Source organism: Dryobates pubescens, chromosome 9 (assembly GCF_014839835.1).
Source record: "Dryobates pubescens isolate bDryPub1 chromosome 9, bDryPub1.pri, whole genome shotgun sequence".
NCBI lineage: Eukaryota > Metazoa > Chordata > Aves > Piciformes > Picidae > Dryobates > Dryobates pubescens.
Genome location: NC_071620.1, coordinates 9,653,876 through 9,671,784, shown reverse-complemented (window position 1 = coordinate 9,671,784; position 17,909 = coordinate 9,653,876). Strand labels below are relative to the sequence as shown.

General features: G+C 42.3%; 3 protein-coding genes across 4 annotated transcripts in view; 2 read left to right on the top strand and 1 right to left on the bottom strand.

Moving 5' to 3' along the window:
- ERP44 (endoplasmic reticulum protein 44) overlaps positions 1–8,884 on the bottom strand; it is a 57,778-nt gene extending 48,894 nt beyond the window's left edge. Inside the window, exon 1 of one of the 2 annotated variants that reach the window (XM_054164099.1) lies at positions 8,706–8,884. In XM_054164099.1, the coding sequence (XP_054020074.1) occupies positions 8,706–8,762 (57 nt within the window). In that variant the 5' untranslated portion in view covers positions 8,763–8,884. Of the gene's footprint in view, positions 1–8,246; positions 8,266–8,705 lie in introns of those variants that run through there. The other variant, XM_054164100.1, reaches the window with a different exon arrangement.
- Positions 1–17,909, top strand: part of STX17 (syntaxin 17) — a 225,328-nt gene that overhangs the window by 87,791 nt on the left and 119,628 nt on the right. The gene's annotated exons all lie outside the window — the stretch shown is intronic.
- INVS (inversin) overlaps positions 9,008–17,909 on the top strand; it is a 100,906-nt gene continuing 92,004 nt past the window's right edge. Inside the window, exons 1-2 of the mRNA XM_054164096.1 lie at positions 9,008–9,082; positions 14,571–14,740. Coding sequence (XP_054020071.1) covers positions 14,635–14,740 — 106 coding nt within the window. The 5' untranslated portion in view covers positions 9,008–9,082; positions 14,571–14,634. The remainder of the gene's footprint in view (positions 9,083–14,570; positions 14,741–17,909) is intronic.

Genomic DNA, 17,909 nt, shown 5'->3' with positions numbered 1-17,909 from the left:
TCCCTCCTGCAATGATACCTTCTTAACCAACGCAGTTTTAAATGTCATTCAAAGCTAATTCCTGAGAGACCCATACACTCGCTGAGCTCCCTCCACTAATTAACGGATCATTAGTAGGAAAGAACCCCTAACTGTTCACCCCCTGCACCACATACTGCCTTAATTACCTTTGTGAAGCAAGCAATTTGTCATTCAGTCATTCAGTCCAAAATCCCAAGGGAATTGACTCAACAGGGAGAAGAAGAAAAAAAAGATTATCATACATGCATTTTGAACATCCACGATTTTTATGACTGCCAAGGAATTCAGGGGCAAGGGATTGTTTCCAGCAAGATTTAAGAAAGGGAATTTCAATAAACTCTAAGAAGCAGAAGTGATAGACAGTGACTACAGGAACAAAAAGCTCTTCTTGGGATTACAAATGTGGATACATCATTGAAAAGCTTTCCCTTTGTGAAGCTTTTGAGAAAGTTAATTATATCATCACTTCATAATCATGACAGCTATGGGAAACAGCAAAACACTATCACAGCTGTTGTTTTCTTTTTTGAGACCATTGGAACAGGCACCTATTCCTTGCCTTTCAAAATACTTCCTTGCAGAGCTCCTAATGAACAAGTTCTCCCCATGTTTACACCCAATTGTCACACAAATCCACTTGGAAACAAAACGTAAGCTTTACTGCCAGTTATCTTACAACAGTGATTAGATTGCTTTTCATCATTTCTCTTCACAAATCTATAAAAACACCAAAAAACCCTGATGCATTTGCTTCCCCCCCACCCCAAAATGCCCCTCAATGAAACACATGGTAACCAGGCAAGAACCACTGATGACAGACAAGACAGAAGACATGCTGGCTGCAAAATGCCAAACAACCAGGTAATTAATTCTATTTCTAGGACTCTACCTTCTGTTCAGGTTCCCGTTTCATGAACACTATATAGGATGCAAAGTTTCAGCGGTTAAAGAAATTGATGCCATAGAGAAGTTACCTTCATCTGAAACTGAATGCAGCTAACTTGTATCAGAAATTTCCCTGTGGGTTAGCATATTGTTGGTTTTGGTCCCAAAGTGAAGCTGGTGGGAGACTCCACTGCATAAAATGTGGTTACCTATGTCTTCCAGGAAAGAAGCCATTGGGATCTCTAGTGTTTAATTTGATCATCACTGTTGATGAAACATTCAGATACAGGTCACCAAAGGCACGTCTCACAATAATTTCCATATATAATCTACTACTGTATTTATTTCTAACAGAAAAATGTAGCTTGGAGAACCTTGACAAAAAGCAAAGACAAGAACTGAAGACAGTCAGGTCTTAGTAACAATTCAGTCCACTCACAGAACATGGCTCTGAAAACCAAAAGGCTCTGTAAGAGCCTGTTGATCTTAAGGCCAACCTTTTCAAAGCACAAAACCAACCCATGCCACTGCACAGAGAGTAGGTACGGCAGAAGACCTACATGGATTAACAGAGAATTTCTGGATGTTTTTAATTAAAAAGAAAAAAAAGGGGGGGTGGGCAAAAAAGACAGGGACTGCACAGAAGGTAGAGTAAGAAAGTAAATACTTAGTAGGAGTACTGAAACATTGCTTGAACAGGCAGGATGAAACTAGAAAACCCCAAGCTCAGGTGGAGTTGAACTAGAGACAGTTGTTAGGGGTAATACGGAGAGTTTCTAAACAAAAGTAAGGAAATTGTGAATTGTAGTCCTGCTGCTCAGGCTAGTGACAAAGGGCATGGAAATTGTCTCATTTGCTACTGATGAGGTCTGAGCCTAGTAGTATAGTATCAGGAAAGAGAAGCATTACCCATATGATGGGAAGACCTAGTTAGAAAGCTCTTGAGCAAGTTGGACATACACAGAGCCACAGAACTAGGTAAAATGCATTTTCCTGGCTCCCCAGGAGGACTACTGAGACAAATTTTCTTTCCAGAAGCTATATCCATCCAGCATGGATTTAGAAAGAGTAAAGTAGTCTTTTCCACAGTTATATAATTAGCTCTTTAAATGAGGGAGTACTGGACATTGTTTGCCTTGATTTTAGCAAGCTTCTGAGACAGTGTCTCAAAGCATCCTTAGACCTACATCAGTGATAGATGAACTGCGTGAACCATAAAGTGAGTGACTTGGCAGCTGGACTGCTGCCATCAAAGGGCCATAATCAAAGTTATGATGTCCAAATGGTCTCTAATGGAGTTTCTCCAGATCAATATTGGGTGTAAGAAAGTTTGTCTTTACCAATGACCAGAATGATAAAAGAGAGTGCCCTCTCAGCAAACTTCCTGAGGATGCTGAACAGGGGGAAGTACCTAACGTGCTAGAAGGGAGATCTAGCTAGCTGGAAAAACCCCCTGACAGAAATCTCATGAAGTTCAGCCAAGTCAAAATCCTGCCTCTCAGATGGAAGAACCCTGTACAGGCTGAAAGCCACTCAGACAGAAACTAGCTTTGCAGAAAACATCTTTGCTCAGGTGTTAGCAGCACACCCCTTGCAGCAGACAACTGCATACAAGGGTGCATTAGCGAAAGTGTAGCCAGCAGACCCTTTCATTTGGTACTTGTGGTTCCAATCTGAAGGATTCTGCTCATCTTTGGAATTGCCTGTACAAGACAGACATTAACATACAGGAGTGAAGTTAAGCAGATGATTGCATTTGTTTATTCTCAAGAAGAGGAAGCTGTTATTGCTGTTATCCACAACCTAGTTGGAGGTTATAGAGAAGGCAGAGCCTGGTTCTTCTCAAAGACACTCAGTGACAGGACAAGAGGCAACGGATACAAGCAGCAGCTCCAAAAAGATTTTTCAGATAAAACTTTCAACAAGGTTTTGACCAAAGACTACCAAAAAAGCTATGAAACTTCCATCCTTGCAGATATGTAAATCTCAACGGAGAAAAACCCTGAGCAAGCCCATATAAGTCTTGCATTAAGCAAGTATTAAGACCACATGACCTTCAGAGGTCCCTTTCCATTTAAATCAAACTGTTAGTGGCAGTCAAAGCCCAAAACTTTACAACCCGACTCTGAATACTTCTCTTCATTAAAGCTTTCCTGCTAAAGCCAAACTAATGTAGGTCAAGAAACAAGGAGGGGAGAAACCCAAAACCTTTGCTGTAATAAAAGCAGATGAAAAGATTTACTGTTGTGCTGGGTTGCACCCATCCTGGGAGGAGGAGGGTTGCAAGAGCCCTGCTCTCCCAAGGGATTAAGGAAACCTGATCCAGGTGGATTTATCAGGGTAGTCAGTCTCTCAGAAATTCTCATAATTTCATATGGACACAGTCCTACAGCTGGTTTGAAGAAATACAATATTCTCAACTGGCAGTGAAAAAATATTCTGAGTTAGAGCTGAGTACAGCAATAGCTTACAGAATAATCTTAACAATGTAAAATTATATCCTTGAGAGTCAGTAAATGTTAAAAAAAAAATATCAAAATTCTAAGATTTCCATTATGAACTTTTTTTTCAACTAGATTATATGAGCAGTTGACATTACTAACAGTTTTGACAAATGGAATCATGTATGTTTCTATCAATGGTTAGCATGCTTCTGATGAACAAAGACGTATCGGGATGGGAAGAAGCGCAAAGGCAGAAATCTCAGCCAGAAATCTGATCTCACTTCCTTTCCTAATTCTCTACAATACACCTGCCCTCCTTTACTTCTCAAGGGAGCTCTCTCCAGTTTAGAGTTTTGGATGAAAACATTCCTTGGACTCTGACATCTATACCCTATATTGCTTCTGCTTCATTCCCAAATGTTTCTACATTCTGCATCTACATCACTAGAGAGCTCACTCTGAAACAAAGTAGGGGGAGGAGAAAAAAAGGTATTGCTAACACATCCAAAACCACTCCATTATTGAAGCACCTATTACTTGAACATATATGTAGATTCTCTTTAAGAGCTTGTGTAGAAGCTCTGGTATAAAATTTGTAGCACAACTTTGTGTAATTGCTTTTCATGCAAGAACTCCCTCCCTTCAAGCAAACAAAGTATCTGGAAACCATATAAGTCAGCCTTACAAAAGAGCCTGCAAGGTCAACAATTGGTCCTCCTGAACAGCAGCATATAATCCTATTTCTTTTGAAAGACTTGATTAAAATACAGGGGATAACTGCTAGTCATGTATAAAAAATAACCAGTGGTAATTCTGCCTTCCCAAGAAAGCAGTATGAGGACTACTCTCTCCAGAAAGATGTTCTGCCAAAAAAACCCAACCAAAACTGAACACAGAGAATTATGGAGAACAGTAAGGATATCAAAATAAAATCTAGGAGCGTGTTTTTCCACAGTGTTTTTCAAGTGCCAGCAACAGGATCTCCTGACACCCTACTGTCAAGAACTCATTTATACATTTTTGAGCATTATCTGAGTCCTCTGTTTGAGGAATCGGTTCAGTTTCTCATCTTCCTTCCTGAGTTCTCCAAACAGGAAACCTGCCCATCACATGGTATAGCAAGAAGAACCCAATTCTTCAAAGCAACAGACTAAGCTTCCCCTAGTACCCTACCCTCAACGTAGGGAAAGATCCTCAGTTAACCATTATAGCATGCTTTAGATGTCATGATATATGATGGACAACTCAGAACTCCCATGGTACGCTTGGAGGAAAACCCTTTTATTGTATAAGGCTCAATGGCCTAAAAATTGCCTAACTAAAATCTTTGACTAATGCTCAAATTCAGAATATTCAATTTTAAGCAGGATTCCCAACTATAAAAACTGCTCGTTAATACACACACAGAGAGAAGTAAATGGACAGAAATACATTCTGAACATGGAATGTACAGAAAGTTCAACTTCTCCTTAGGCAAATTACTACAGGTTTTAACATTAAAGGACTTAACTTCATTTCATTTTTACTTTCAATATTTGGGTACTTGGTGTTTTATTAACAAGGTATGAAAGGTAGTGGCAGTGAAACAAAAAACAGAAATATTACCCTACAGCATTTTTTCCAATTAAAAGTTTAATAGGCAATTAAAAAAGCTCATTGGCTAGTGCCCCCTCAAAGTTACTGCTCCTCACAGCTGTAATTGCATTGCTATAGCAGTAGCATTTTGAAAGCTCTGATGAATATAAAAGAAATTATAGTGTAGACCAGCTGTTAACACTAAATATCAATCTGACAGTGATAAATTGAATCAACTTTTATGGAAGAGCACACATAGATGGTGAGACTGCTGAATCACAGCTGGAACATACACCATGCTTCCACAATAACCTTAAGTGTAAAGAAGCTAATGCTTACTAGAAAACCATGCAAGCTTTAAGACTAAGAGAACATTCCAACATTTCACACTCATAGTGTCACCTCTCTTCCAAAGGAAGTGCAGGATGTATTAAGAAGTAGATGGTCTCAGTTCATCCACACCACATTTCCAAACAAGCAACAAAGAGGTATAGTAGGGGTGTTTTGAAACCTAATAATCCTCTACAGATTGAATTGCAGTAACTGGGAAATCCTGTTACAGTTGTCAGAGGGAAAGGATTGATTAAAAGAACAAAAATCCACATAAATATTCCTTCTTCATTTCCTTCACTACCAGCTGTTGGTTTCATCTATTAGCTTCTGTTCCTCAGGGACACTGGACATGAGCCTCCCAGTAAAGTAATAAGCAATATGATAAATGTCTGTCATATATATGGAAAAGAAACATGTCCAAGGTTGTCTTGTTTTCTTTAGAGGCAAAGGTATATACATCTACACACATATACAGGTAGAGGCAAATATATAGAACAATTGGTTAGAGCAAAGCCAAAGAACCACACCTTGCCTTAGAGGAGAATGTGATGAGCCACTGTTCTGTCAGCATTTATTCCATTTTTTGGGGATCCACCTTAAAGATCTGTCCTACCCAGTATTAAGCAATATGCTGACATGGCATGAACATCTTAGTTTATAAGGGGTCACATGACATCATTATACATCTCAATCCAGTCTTGCAATCAGCTGTACGTGATCCTTTACAGCCTGTGCTGTGCACTGCTCCTTCCACTGGGTTCCAGTATCGCAGGGACAGAGGTAAGACCAGCTTGTACTTAAACCATCGTCTCTCCAGCCCCTCACCATCTCCCAGCAGCCCAGTCCATTTATAACACACGAGGTTGAAAAGCTGCAAGGGAAAAAGCTTGTGCCAGGACTGTATCCTTGTAACACTTTCTGCTGCAATCTCCATGCTAGCAATTCAAGCTTCAGTGAAACCAGGGAGAAGACTATTAGAGACTCAAAGCCATCTAGAATTTTAGTGTTCTCCTACTGTCAAACTATTTTAGACAAAAGAATGTCTCTTGATAATGACATTGGATTTTTTCTTCTTTTTGCAGCATTTTAATTCCTCATATAGGAAAAAAACCACCATGCTTATCCAAAAACTCTGGAAATATAAATAATTTCTTCTAACTTTATTGCTATTACTAAGCACAACCAGCTTAGTAGGCTGTTTTCACACCTACCAATCATTGTATTCTCTTCTAGGAACAACTGATGTAGCACTTACAAGCTCACATCCATAAAGTATGCCCACTGCCATGCTCAAAGAGGCTCTGCTAGGTGGAACATCCTTTGGATGTAGAACAGAGTGCTCTCCTAAACCTTACCAGTCAAGCTCAGTTACATTGTTAGTCTTCAGTATTCATGGCTGCCAGTAACAAGGACAAAGTTACCAGAACTTTAAAGCCTATCCTGTACACCTTGCCAGATGCTCTAAATGCTACAACAAAATACACTTTGTAGAAGACTTTCCCAGCTGTTTTAAAGAGAAAGCATCCCTTCCACTCCTGGTTTGCTCAGGACAACTAAAAGGAATGATTCACTGGCTTGATCTGAGTATGTATCTCAGCACCTCACAACAGGGGGCCATGCCCGACATGATGTTGAAGAATTACACATAGTAATACATTATTTTTTTAAAAAAAATAACTCTGACCATTACTCTTCTTGAGGTTTTCTGTACACAGCTCTTTAAAACAACATTAGAAATAGGCTTAAGTGAGCCATGCACAAAGTAACATCAACTAAACGTGGAAATGAGCCATTTCCTATTTTCCAGTTGGCACACATAGATCTAACTGCTGCATATTGAATTTGCATTGATCAACTGTACCACGAAGAGAGAAAAATGCTTTCATTAACTCATGTCCACTTTGTCAAACTTGTACTTGCTTATTTAAATGATATTTCAAAGCAGTACACACTTGTTGGTTTTGCTCACTGGAGTCCATACTCAAAACAATAGTATAAACTAACCTAGCACACAAAGCCCAAAAATGTGGCAGGTTCTTCACTTTAGTCTCTCATATAGTGAGCTAACACACTATAAATAGTAATCTAGAAATAAACATTTCAAGTGTGGTTTTTCAAACTCTGTTGTAGTAACTAAACCAGAATTTAGCCAGGAATAAGTGTGCATTTCAAAGGGTCAAATGCCTGTTCTGTTCATTAAGTATCTGTCCTTACATTTCTATTCATTCATTAAGAGCTGTATTGCTGTATATCACCAAAGGTGTGTGTACCTTTACCTCCAATTATTTCTTCATTTTTCTGGCCAATTTTACTCTTGGAATGTTTAAAACAGATTAATTAAACACATTAGTATCTTAAGACCAAATCCTATTAAACTTATTCACGCACGTTTGCATTAGCTCTGCAAGTCGCTTATGCTATGAAAGGTCCAGTGTGATACAACCCTGGAGAACAACCACTACTTCAGAAAAATAGAAGAGATGGATAGATAGATAGATAGATAGATATCACAGACAAGTTATCTCTGCAAAATGCCTCAGTAATTGAGTTTCTGTGTGTGTAAAGCCAGAGGGAAGATTAGGTCATGCACGTAATGCCAGCCGGAAAAAGTAATGCTGCAGTCCGACAACTCAAGATAAATGTGACGACGGTGCAAGACAGCTCGGGAACTTCTCCCGGCCTCGGCCACTGATCTCGAGCGTGGTTACTTCGCTGCAGGTATGCTCACGGAAAGGTCGCACAGCAGCCCTATCCTCGTTCGGCAACGGGAACACGCTTCCCTCAGTTTAAAGGCGGCGGCACTGAAACACGGGCGACAAACCCACTCTGGAAAGGTACCGGTAAGGTGGCTCCTGATACCGCCTGAGGGTTTGCGCGGACCCCACGGACCCGCTCCCTCCCCTCGCTTTCCCCCTTTGGTTCTTGAAGAGGGGAGGGGCGACACCGGCCTTCTCCACGGAACCGTCCAGGCGAGGCCCCATCGCTCACCAGGCCAGTGACCCGGGCTCGCGACACCTCCCGAGCCTCGGCCCGAAAAGCGCAAGGCCCAGGCCAGGGCTCAGGTCCGGGTCCGGGCCCGGACCCGGACCTGGGCTCAGGCCCAGCCCCGCCCCGTCGCCGGCCCGTTCCGGGTAGGCAACCTATCAGCCTCGGACACAACGCCGAGCTCCGCCAACCGGGGCCGCTCCCACAGCCGCCGTTCGCCTTCTTCCCTTCCCCCGCCGAGCAGGTGCCGGTGGGGCGGCCCTGGTCCCCAGCAGCGAAACCGGGGGCCGCCACCCGATTCAATGCACGTCCCCGTCGCAGGGGAGTGGGAAGGCGCTGGCAGGCAGGAGGAAATTGCCCCGAGGCCTGCCGGCCACCCCCACGCCTCCCAGCCCGGGCCGATGCTTCCCCTAGTGGGGCCGTGGCAGAGGAGAAAAGGGCTGTGCAGAGCCGGTCGCTCACCAGGACGAGGAGGAGGCAGCCAGGGTCAGGCAGGAGCGGGAAGATGGCGGGTCTCATGGTAGATCGGGCGCCTGGGAGGGGGAGAAACACGGCTCCCACTCTCCACGGCGGCTCCTCACTTCCCCCGTCGCCAGGAAACACCCGGGCAAGTTCCACCGCGGGGCCCCGCGCTCCCCGCCTCCGCCACTAACTTCCGGGTTCCCGCACTGCGCAGGACACGCCGGGAAGTGTAGTTCCAGCCCTCTGAACGAGCTGCCGCCGCCCGCGGAAAGGAAGGGAGGAGGCGATCCCACAACGCACCGGGGCTGCCCGCGCGCGAGCCCCTGCCCCTGGGCGGGGCCTGGTGGGGGCGCGATGAGGCGGCGGGTGGGGTTGAGGTGAGTTACGGGGCGCAGCTGCTGCGACAGGGCGGGGAGGGTGGTGGCTGTCAGCGCCCGGGCGAGGTTAACCCTTTCTGCCATGGCGGGGATTGAGCCGTGTCACCGCAGCCCCTTTCGCTCCTGTTTGGGCGTTATGGCTTGTTAAGGGTTCTGGCGGGACGTGGACCCTCTCTCAGGCTCGGCTCAGGGTCTCTGCCAGCCCTCAGCGGTGGCGGGAACTGCGCAGCGGCTCCGTCGAGCCGGCTCCGCGGGGTCCAGGCGGACTGAGCAGCCTCGAGGGTCCCACGAAAAGTTCCCCATGTTTCGTTTGGCGTCGCAGGATCCCGCTGTGGCCCTTAGGTGCCAGGACTGGGGAAGCGGATTTGGCTGTGGGGAAGATGAGGAATATTGGGCTCGTCGGGGTTCTCGTGTTCTCGGAGTTGAGGAAGCAACTTTGTGTTAGCAAAGCGGGGGAAGGCAGCCGTGTATGAGGGGGCAGAGCGGTGGGAGGGCTTGGAAGTGTCTGCATGAGGACAGGGTTAAATTGGACCGTCATCGTTCGTTTTCGTTTCTTGACGCTTCAACAGATTTGTGGATTTTGTCACTTCCTGAGTTCTAAGTACTGAAAAGGAAGAACACCAAAAATGCAGTGCTTCATACTCCTCCAGTAAAACTTTGTACCTTGCAGTATGTGTATGCTTTGAGACCTTGTACAGCTGTCTCAAAAAAGATCACAGAAAGCTGTACTTTGCGTTCTTCACATTTACAGACTGTACACAAGTGTAAGGAGTGAAATGAGGCATAACGCCATTTGAAAGAAAAGCCTTTTACATCAGCTTTTCCAAGTCATACCAAATTTAGCCTCAAAGAAAGCCTGACAGGCTCAGACTTTCATGTGTGACCCTGCAAAAATAATTTGAACTGTCAGTTTCATAAGCTGAGAACACGTGTGTGTATCTGTCTACACACACACACACACACACATATATATGCACACACATGTATATATCATGGTTTTTTTTAATAATCTGAAGCAGGAACTTAAGTTATGTCAGTTCTGCTATGTCTACCTTAAGAACCTGTTCTCCCCAGTCTATGCAATGAACATCTAAATTAATTTACATTTGAAAGATACTTTGATAGTGTTTCATAACAGCTCATTTTTCATGTGGAAATTGTATCAGTAAAATTTGATGGAGTCATCTTTCTTGAATTTTAATAGCTTTTTGTTTTGCTGAATAGAAAAAAATATGTAATTCCAATTATCTGTGTAATGCAGTGTAGACTTACAGTTTAATGGGAAATTTCATATACCTTGAAGAGTTTTTGGTGTCCCTTCATTTCAGGTGACTTGATATGGCCATTTTTTTCTACATGTTAGCTCAAAGAAAAGTTAATTATTCACTTGGTTCCACAAATACAGTGCATATTATAGATAATGCCCAATATCTAACTTTTTATAAGCAAATCATGTAGTTATTTCTTGACTTTCAGTGTTGGTTTTCGTCCTTTATGAATAAATGCCTCATTTTTCTGTCAGTGAAGATCTTTATCAAACAGGTCTTCCAGATACCAGTTAGTCTGTTTGTCATGAGAAATATCTGAGGAAAGCCACATATTTTCTTTTTATACTTTCTCATCAGAGAAATTCTGAAATTAAGCAGAATTATCTCTTTCAATGAATAGAATAGAATAGAGTAGAACAGAGTAGAATAGAATAGAATAGAATACAGTAGAATAGAATACAGTAGAATAGAATAGAATAGAATAGAATTAACCAGGTTGGAAAAGACCTTCGAGATCATCACATCCAACCTGTCACCCAACACCAATCTAATCAACTAAACCATGGCACCAAGTGCCTCATCCAGTCTGTTGGTGGTTGCCTGGGAGAAGAGACTGACCCCCACCTGGCTACAACCTCCCTTCGGGTAGTTGTAGAGAGCAATAAGGTCTCCCTTGAGCCTCCTCTTCTCCAGGCTAAGCAACCCGAGCTCCCTCAGCCTCTCCTCATAGGGCTTGTGCTCCAAACCCCTCACCAGCTTTGTTGCCCTTCTCTGGACACATTCAAGCATCTCAACATCTTTCTTAAAAGATGTCCCAGAACTGGACGCAGGACTCAAGGTGTGGCCTAACCAGTGCTGAGTACAGGGGCAGAATGACCTCCCTGCTCCTGCTGGCCACACTATTCCTGATGCAGGATGCCATTTGCCTTCTTGGCCACCTGGGCACACTGCTGGCTCATGTTCAGCCTACTATCAGCCAGTACCCCTAGGTCTCTTTCTGCCTGGCCACTCTCCAGCCATTCTGACCCCAGCCTGCAGTGCTGCATGGGGTTGTTGTGGCCAAAGTGTAGAACCCAGCACTTAAATGTGTTAAATCTCATGCTGTTGGAATATGCCCATCTGTCCAGCCTGTCAAAGTCCCTCTGCAGAGATCTCCTACCCTCCAGCAGATCAACTGCAAACTTACTGATGATGGACTCAATCCCCTCATCCAGATCATCAATAAAGTTATTGAACGGGATGAGGCCCAGCACTGATCCCTGGGGCACACCACTAGTGACTGGCTGCCAGCTGGATGTGGCACCGTTCACCACCACTCTCTAGGCTCGGCCCTCCAGCCAGTTCCTAACCCAGCACAGAGTGCTGCTGTCCAAGCCAGGGGCTGACAGCTTGGCCAGGAGTTTGCTGTGGGGAACGGTGTCAAAGGCCTTGCTGAAGTCCAGATAGACTACATCCACAGGCCTCCCCACATCCACCAGGCAGTCACCTGATCATAGAAGGAGATCAGGTTGGTCAGTTATGATACTATAGTAAGAATTGCTGTAGAGAAAATGGTTACTTCTCTCACCTGTGTGATTACTGACACTTCTTGCAGATGTGGCTCTTGTTTTTATGAAGATCTTCCATATGCAGGCAGTTTTTCTGTAACTGTTCATGTAATTGGGATGCTTCTGGTGGTGTACTCAGTTTCGCAGTGTTTACTGAATGTTACACTGCTGTCCCTGAATGTTTTGTGTTACAGTTTATTTGTTTCTGGAAGCATGAGATGTAAAGAAAATGGAAAAAAATGTGTTACCAATTAGTAAAAAATTAGTAGAATTGCAATGGTGCTTATAGGTACTCTTGCTAATGTAGAGAGCCCTGATGTGTTTATTCTCTGTACCCAGAGGAAACTTGAGGAAGAGGTAAAGGTAAATTAGGGATAACCTGAGGTCTTGTAATTCCAAGTGCATGTTAAACTATGTATCACATGATCCAACTCTGCAGCCTTCTCTAGTTTTTTCCTCTAGTCTAAACTGCAGTTGACTATTGTAATTTCCTTCATATAGCAAGAAAATTTATATAGCTGTAGGAATAACTTGGACTTTGAATAATTTGTTTGGACTTGCCTAAGTTCTGTCCACCCTGTGTGGTTGTGTATACATCTTCATTTTCTTTGGCTTTCTTAAGCACTAAGTCAAGCTCAGCTTTTCTGTAGTTTATTGTGGTATTATGGCACTGTTGGCCTGTCCTACATGGCTCAAGAAGTGGAAATGTGGTTAATCTCCTGTCACATTAGATTCTTTGAATTCCTTCCTGTTCTCAATTCCTAGAAATCAACAAAGCCATCAATCCATTAATGACACAGTTGTGATTATGGGAAGGATTACCTGCTTATGTGATAAAACAAGTGTGTAAAAACTAAGTATTTGATGGCTTTTCTAAAATATGGAGAGGTTCACCAAACCCAGTAAGGATGGAAACATTCATGATTTCTGAAGAGATATTTAACATCATGGTCATGTTATGCTGACGTTCTTGGAAGAAGAGAGAAGTGGGATAGGATCATGTTGTTCATTTCAGATGACCAAAAATTAGTCTAGAACTGTTAATGAGAATAAATATTTTCAGAAAGTTATGTAAGGAGCTCCTCCTCTAGCTTCTGCACCAGTGTTCTCAATGGAGTGCACCAGTGCTGGTGTGGAAACAAGTAACTATTGTGCTCTAATAGCCAGTCGCTTCAGACAGGTATAAATGCCACACACGCTGGGTGTTGGGTGACTGGGGTGCTGAAAACAAAAGTTGGTTTTGGGGAAATTGCTTGCCTTATTAAAGTGTGGTGATCCATTGCCTATTTCCACAATGCACATTCTCTAAGGACTGATAAAGTTAGGCAATACTACACGTACTCCTGGGTGTGAAGTGACCAACTGACGGCGGAGGGAGATGCTTGAACATAAGCAACGAAGTGTTCTATTAGTGAGGAGCTCCAGTATATGTACTCAAGGAAAGTAACATCTCATGCCTTTCTAGTCACACCATTACTAGTTCTTGCAGGAGAGGGAGGGTGGAAGATAAGGTGTTATATTTCTTAGAATATGGTGAACCAATTTTAATGGCTTATAAAAACTCAACCCAACAAGCTTCAGGAAAGGGTTGTTCAATGATGCTACTAGGCATTGTAAGAAACAGCATTGCATGCACTTGGCTGGCTGAGGACAAGATGGAGAAGCAGCAGTTTCAATGCTAGTGTTAAAAGCAGTTATCATGTGGCATACTTTAGACAGTGTCTGAGTTGCACTGTGTGTTTTCATGTAGCGTGGATGCAGTACATTGAGATGTTGTTGAGTAGATTTGCACAACCACAAGATTCCACATTTGTGCTTATTCTAAGGTTGTGTGGATGTTCTTTGAGGAACTCATTAGATTTGCCATGAAGCTTCCTGTATTAATTCTCTTATCAGCTCTTCAAGGAAATTTGAAGCTCATGAAGATGAGTCTTCAAGTACTTGTATTTGATTTATGTTTTTTTCTTTGTAAGTAAGGCATTTACCTTTATTATCTCATGCTTAATATCTGCTGTAGAAATTTTTACTTCATTTTACATCAGAGTGAATGTTTTTCTGATATATTACTAACATTTCACCCCAACATTGATATTTATAATTATTAGTTTATATAGATGTGTATGTATTTGCTGTTTTGGCATCTACCATTGGCCAGTTTGAGACAGGATTTAAAGCCAGAGTTCTGGTCTAATTCATTATGGATTTTTTTACACAGACACTTTCCCACTTCTCCTCAGGACTGAAGAACACTTGTGATCTGTAAAAAAGCTGATCTGATTATTTCAATTATGGCAGTTGGCAGAATAAGAGAAACTTCAGCTTATCAACACTGATAGTAGATAGCAAACATCATTGGTTACTGAGTCAAAATATGCATGGGAACACCCTGAAGAGCATTCTGTTGGATTTGTAGATGAGCATAGTGCTATTTGCAGACTTTTTCAAAGTTCATTTGCTGAAAGGCAGTGAAACTATAATGTATATAGAAATGTATCTCCTTAACATAGGTTTCTTCTGTTTGTATTTTGGCTAGAGGTAGATTTCATCCATAAAAAAAGGAAAGTGTTTGCTCTTTTGTGTTTTTAACAGAACAGTTTATTATCTTCAGCATTGTTTGAGTCATTTAAATGACTCACTATGAAAACTATTCTATTGTATTGCTTTTTTTTCCAGAACTGAATTCCTACAAAAAATGGTGGTGGCACAGATCTGACCTATGGTAATACCTTGAAAGAGTATGAATATTTCAGCAAACTGCCTCTTCAGTGGTTCCTCCTTGGCATCTGAAGTGCATGCTGCTGCTGTTAATGGAGATAAGAGTACCCTCCAAAAGCTAATAGCAGGTAAATGTTTTCATTGTGGATGTGTTTTGATTACTTAGAATTGAAGCTTTTTGGGTTTGACTTACTGCTCTGATCTCTAAGATATGTTTACATTCCTTAATTATATGTATTTCTAGCACAAATGTGGTCCTGAAAATATGACCCTTTTTTTCTTACTTTTTATTTCCTGTTGCCTTTGCTTGGTACCTCTGTGTGAAGTAAAGCAGAAAGTTGATAAGTGATACAACCAGAAGAATTATTCAGGACTCCTGTTTCAGGGACTTTGAAATTCTGGACAAGTGCTTTGGGCTGAAATATCGTGGCTGCAAATCCTTATTTCTGGAATTGTTTCTGGGGGAAATTTGATAAACTTGTTTTTACAGATTATTTATTGTATTTAATTAAGTCTTATCACTGTAGTATTTGGAGACAAAATGAGCTGGCCTTATTTACTGGTACACTAACAGTGTTTCTTAGGACAAGTTAAAGCTAAGGAGAGAGTCTGGTCCTATTGAAACTCAACTAAGAAAAAATTCCCATGCATTATAACCCCCAACATTTTGCCTTTTCTTGCTATCAAAGAGCTTCTTGGCATTACAGGCTAGAAGTTTTTAAAAGCAGGATATTTAAATTCTATGTTCCAAACCCAATCTTACATACATTTGGAAAGGGATTGTCATATCATAGGTGAAGATTTAGATTTTTAGTGCCTCTAATTAAATGCAGTTCCTGATGATGCTGTAGAAGTTTTATTTGCTCAGCCTTTTTTTGAAAATCACATTCCTGGAGCTTGGTATAAGGACTGTAATATTAAAAGGCCCTTGGTCCGTATTTATGCCATTAAGTGTCAGTTTTAATGGGTGTAAAGGGTTTAATGGTAATCATGCTAAAGCAGCAGTCAAGTTTCTTTGTGTGTCTTCTGCTGGCCTGTGTTGAAGACAAGATAGTAAGCTATGTGAATCCGTGGTCTAAGCTGTACAAAAAGCAGGAAATAGTCCTTTACAAGGTATATCTGATTCTCTCAAAAGACATTTGGAAGTGATATGACTCAAACAGGAGGGAAAAATGGTAGGAACTGACTATATGGAAGCTCTTAAAATTGAAACAGTTTTGTTTGGTTTTTTGTTGGGCCCTCAAATTAATTTTATCATATAGTGGCTCAAAAATGTACTGTTTGCATTTACTGCTGCCTCTTCATTACTTTGTAGCACACTATAAACAGCAGATCAGCAGTTGGTATGGAGATACTTCTAGAAATCTGTGGGATGCAATTACAAAGTAGCTTTAAATACCTGTTTTTTTAAAAAGTCCTTCTGTGTGCCTGTAGTGGGGAGGAAAGGAAGTCTGAGCTTTCAAGTCCTGGCTATCAGAAGCAGCAACAAAGAGTTTTGCTAATTTGAGTGTGCTTCTGTTAATCTCGCAACCAAAAGATGTATTTTGGAAACACAAAGACACAAGTGCTTCTGTGTTGCTGATACACTGTCAAATATACCACAAAAGAGCCATTAGAAACAGATAAGGGAATCACTGTTCTTTTAAGGGTGATCATGCTGCAACAAAATAAAAATGCTGTGTGCTATTTTTACATCAGAGAGAAAACTGCAGAATCTTTTCAGCTTTTGCTATAATAGCAAAAGTTGGCTTTGTCGTGCCTTGACAGGATATGACACAGACCTTACTTTTGCCAGGACAAGCCAAAAAAAAAAAAAAGACGACAAAAAATATTGCCTAGGAGAAGAAATATGTATCAGAGTAATATTTTTAGCTGTTTACCAGGCACTGCTGAAAGTATAACTTAGTGCCAGAAGTAAATTGAGCAATTGGTGTTACTGCTGAATTTCATGACTGCACTGTGCAGCAGTAGCACCTAATTCTGGGCATTACATGAGCATTACCTGTGTGTGTCCTGGATTGCTTAACAGTATTCTCTTAACAGCCAAGCTTTGCATCTTGATTATGTAGCTAGAGGTATAGGCACTAACATAAAGTCTGACTTTCTCCTTTTCAGGAGGAGTCAGACTCTGTTACTCTTTGGGTTTTCCCTATTCAGTTATTATCACAGAATCATAGAATCATAGAATCAATAAGGATGGAAAAGACCTCAAAGATCATCAAGTCCAACCTGTCACCCAACATCTCATGACTACTAAACCATGGAACCAAGTGCCACGTCCAGTCCCCTCTTGAACACCTCCAGGGACAGTGACTCCACCACCTCCCTGAGCAGCCCATTCCAATGGCTAACAACTCTTCAGAACTTTCTCCTCACCTCCAGTCTAAACCTCCCCTGGCACAGCTTGAGACTGTGTCCTTTTGTTCTGGTGCTGGTTGTCTGGGAGAAGAGACCAACCCCTTCCTGGCTACAACCTCCCTTCAGGTAGTTGTAGAGAGCAATAAGGTCTCCCTTGAGCCTCCTCTTCTCCAGGTTAAGCAACCCCAGCTCCCTCAGCCTCTCCTCGTAGGGCTTGTGCTCAAGGCCTCTCCCCAGCCTTGTTGCTTTTCTCTGGACATGTTCAAGTGTCTCAATGTCCTTCTTAAATTGAGGGGCCCAGAACTGGACACAGTACTCAAGATGTGGCCAAACCAGTGCTGAGTACAGGAGCACAATGACTTCCACGCTCCTGCTGGCCACACTATTTCTGATGCAGGCCAGGATGCCATTGGCCTCTTGGCTACCTGGGCACACTGCTGGCTCATGTTCATGTGGCTGTCAATCAGTATCCCCAGGTCTCTTTCTGTTTGGCATCTCTCCAGCCACTCTGACCCCAGCCTGCAGCGCTGCATGGGGTTGTTGTGGCCAAAGTGCAGCACCCGGCACTTGGACTTGTTGAATGTCATCATTAATACAGGAGGGGCATAGAAGCTGGTTAAGCAGTCTTTTAGAGCAGCCTCTCCAGCTTGTTCCATGTCTTTTTTCCATCTGTAGCTTGATGGGGCATGGGTGGCTGTATACAAACATATAGATTATATTATAATTCATGGAGATGGGTGTATGATCTGCTGCTCAATAGCCTGTGGTTTTTAAGGAGCCAGTGCTTGAAATAAAACACTGCATTCTGGATACACTGTTCCTTTTGACATCTTGTGCCAGTAAGAAGTATAAGTAGGCAGAATCAAAGGTAAGTAGAAAATTTATGTAGAGAGAGCAGGCTTTGGAACAAATTGTCCCTTTATGTTGACCACTGGTAAA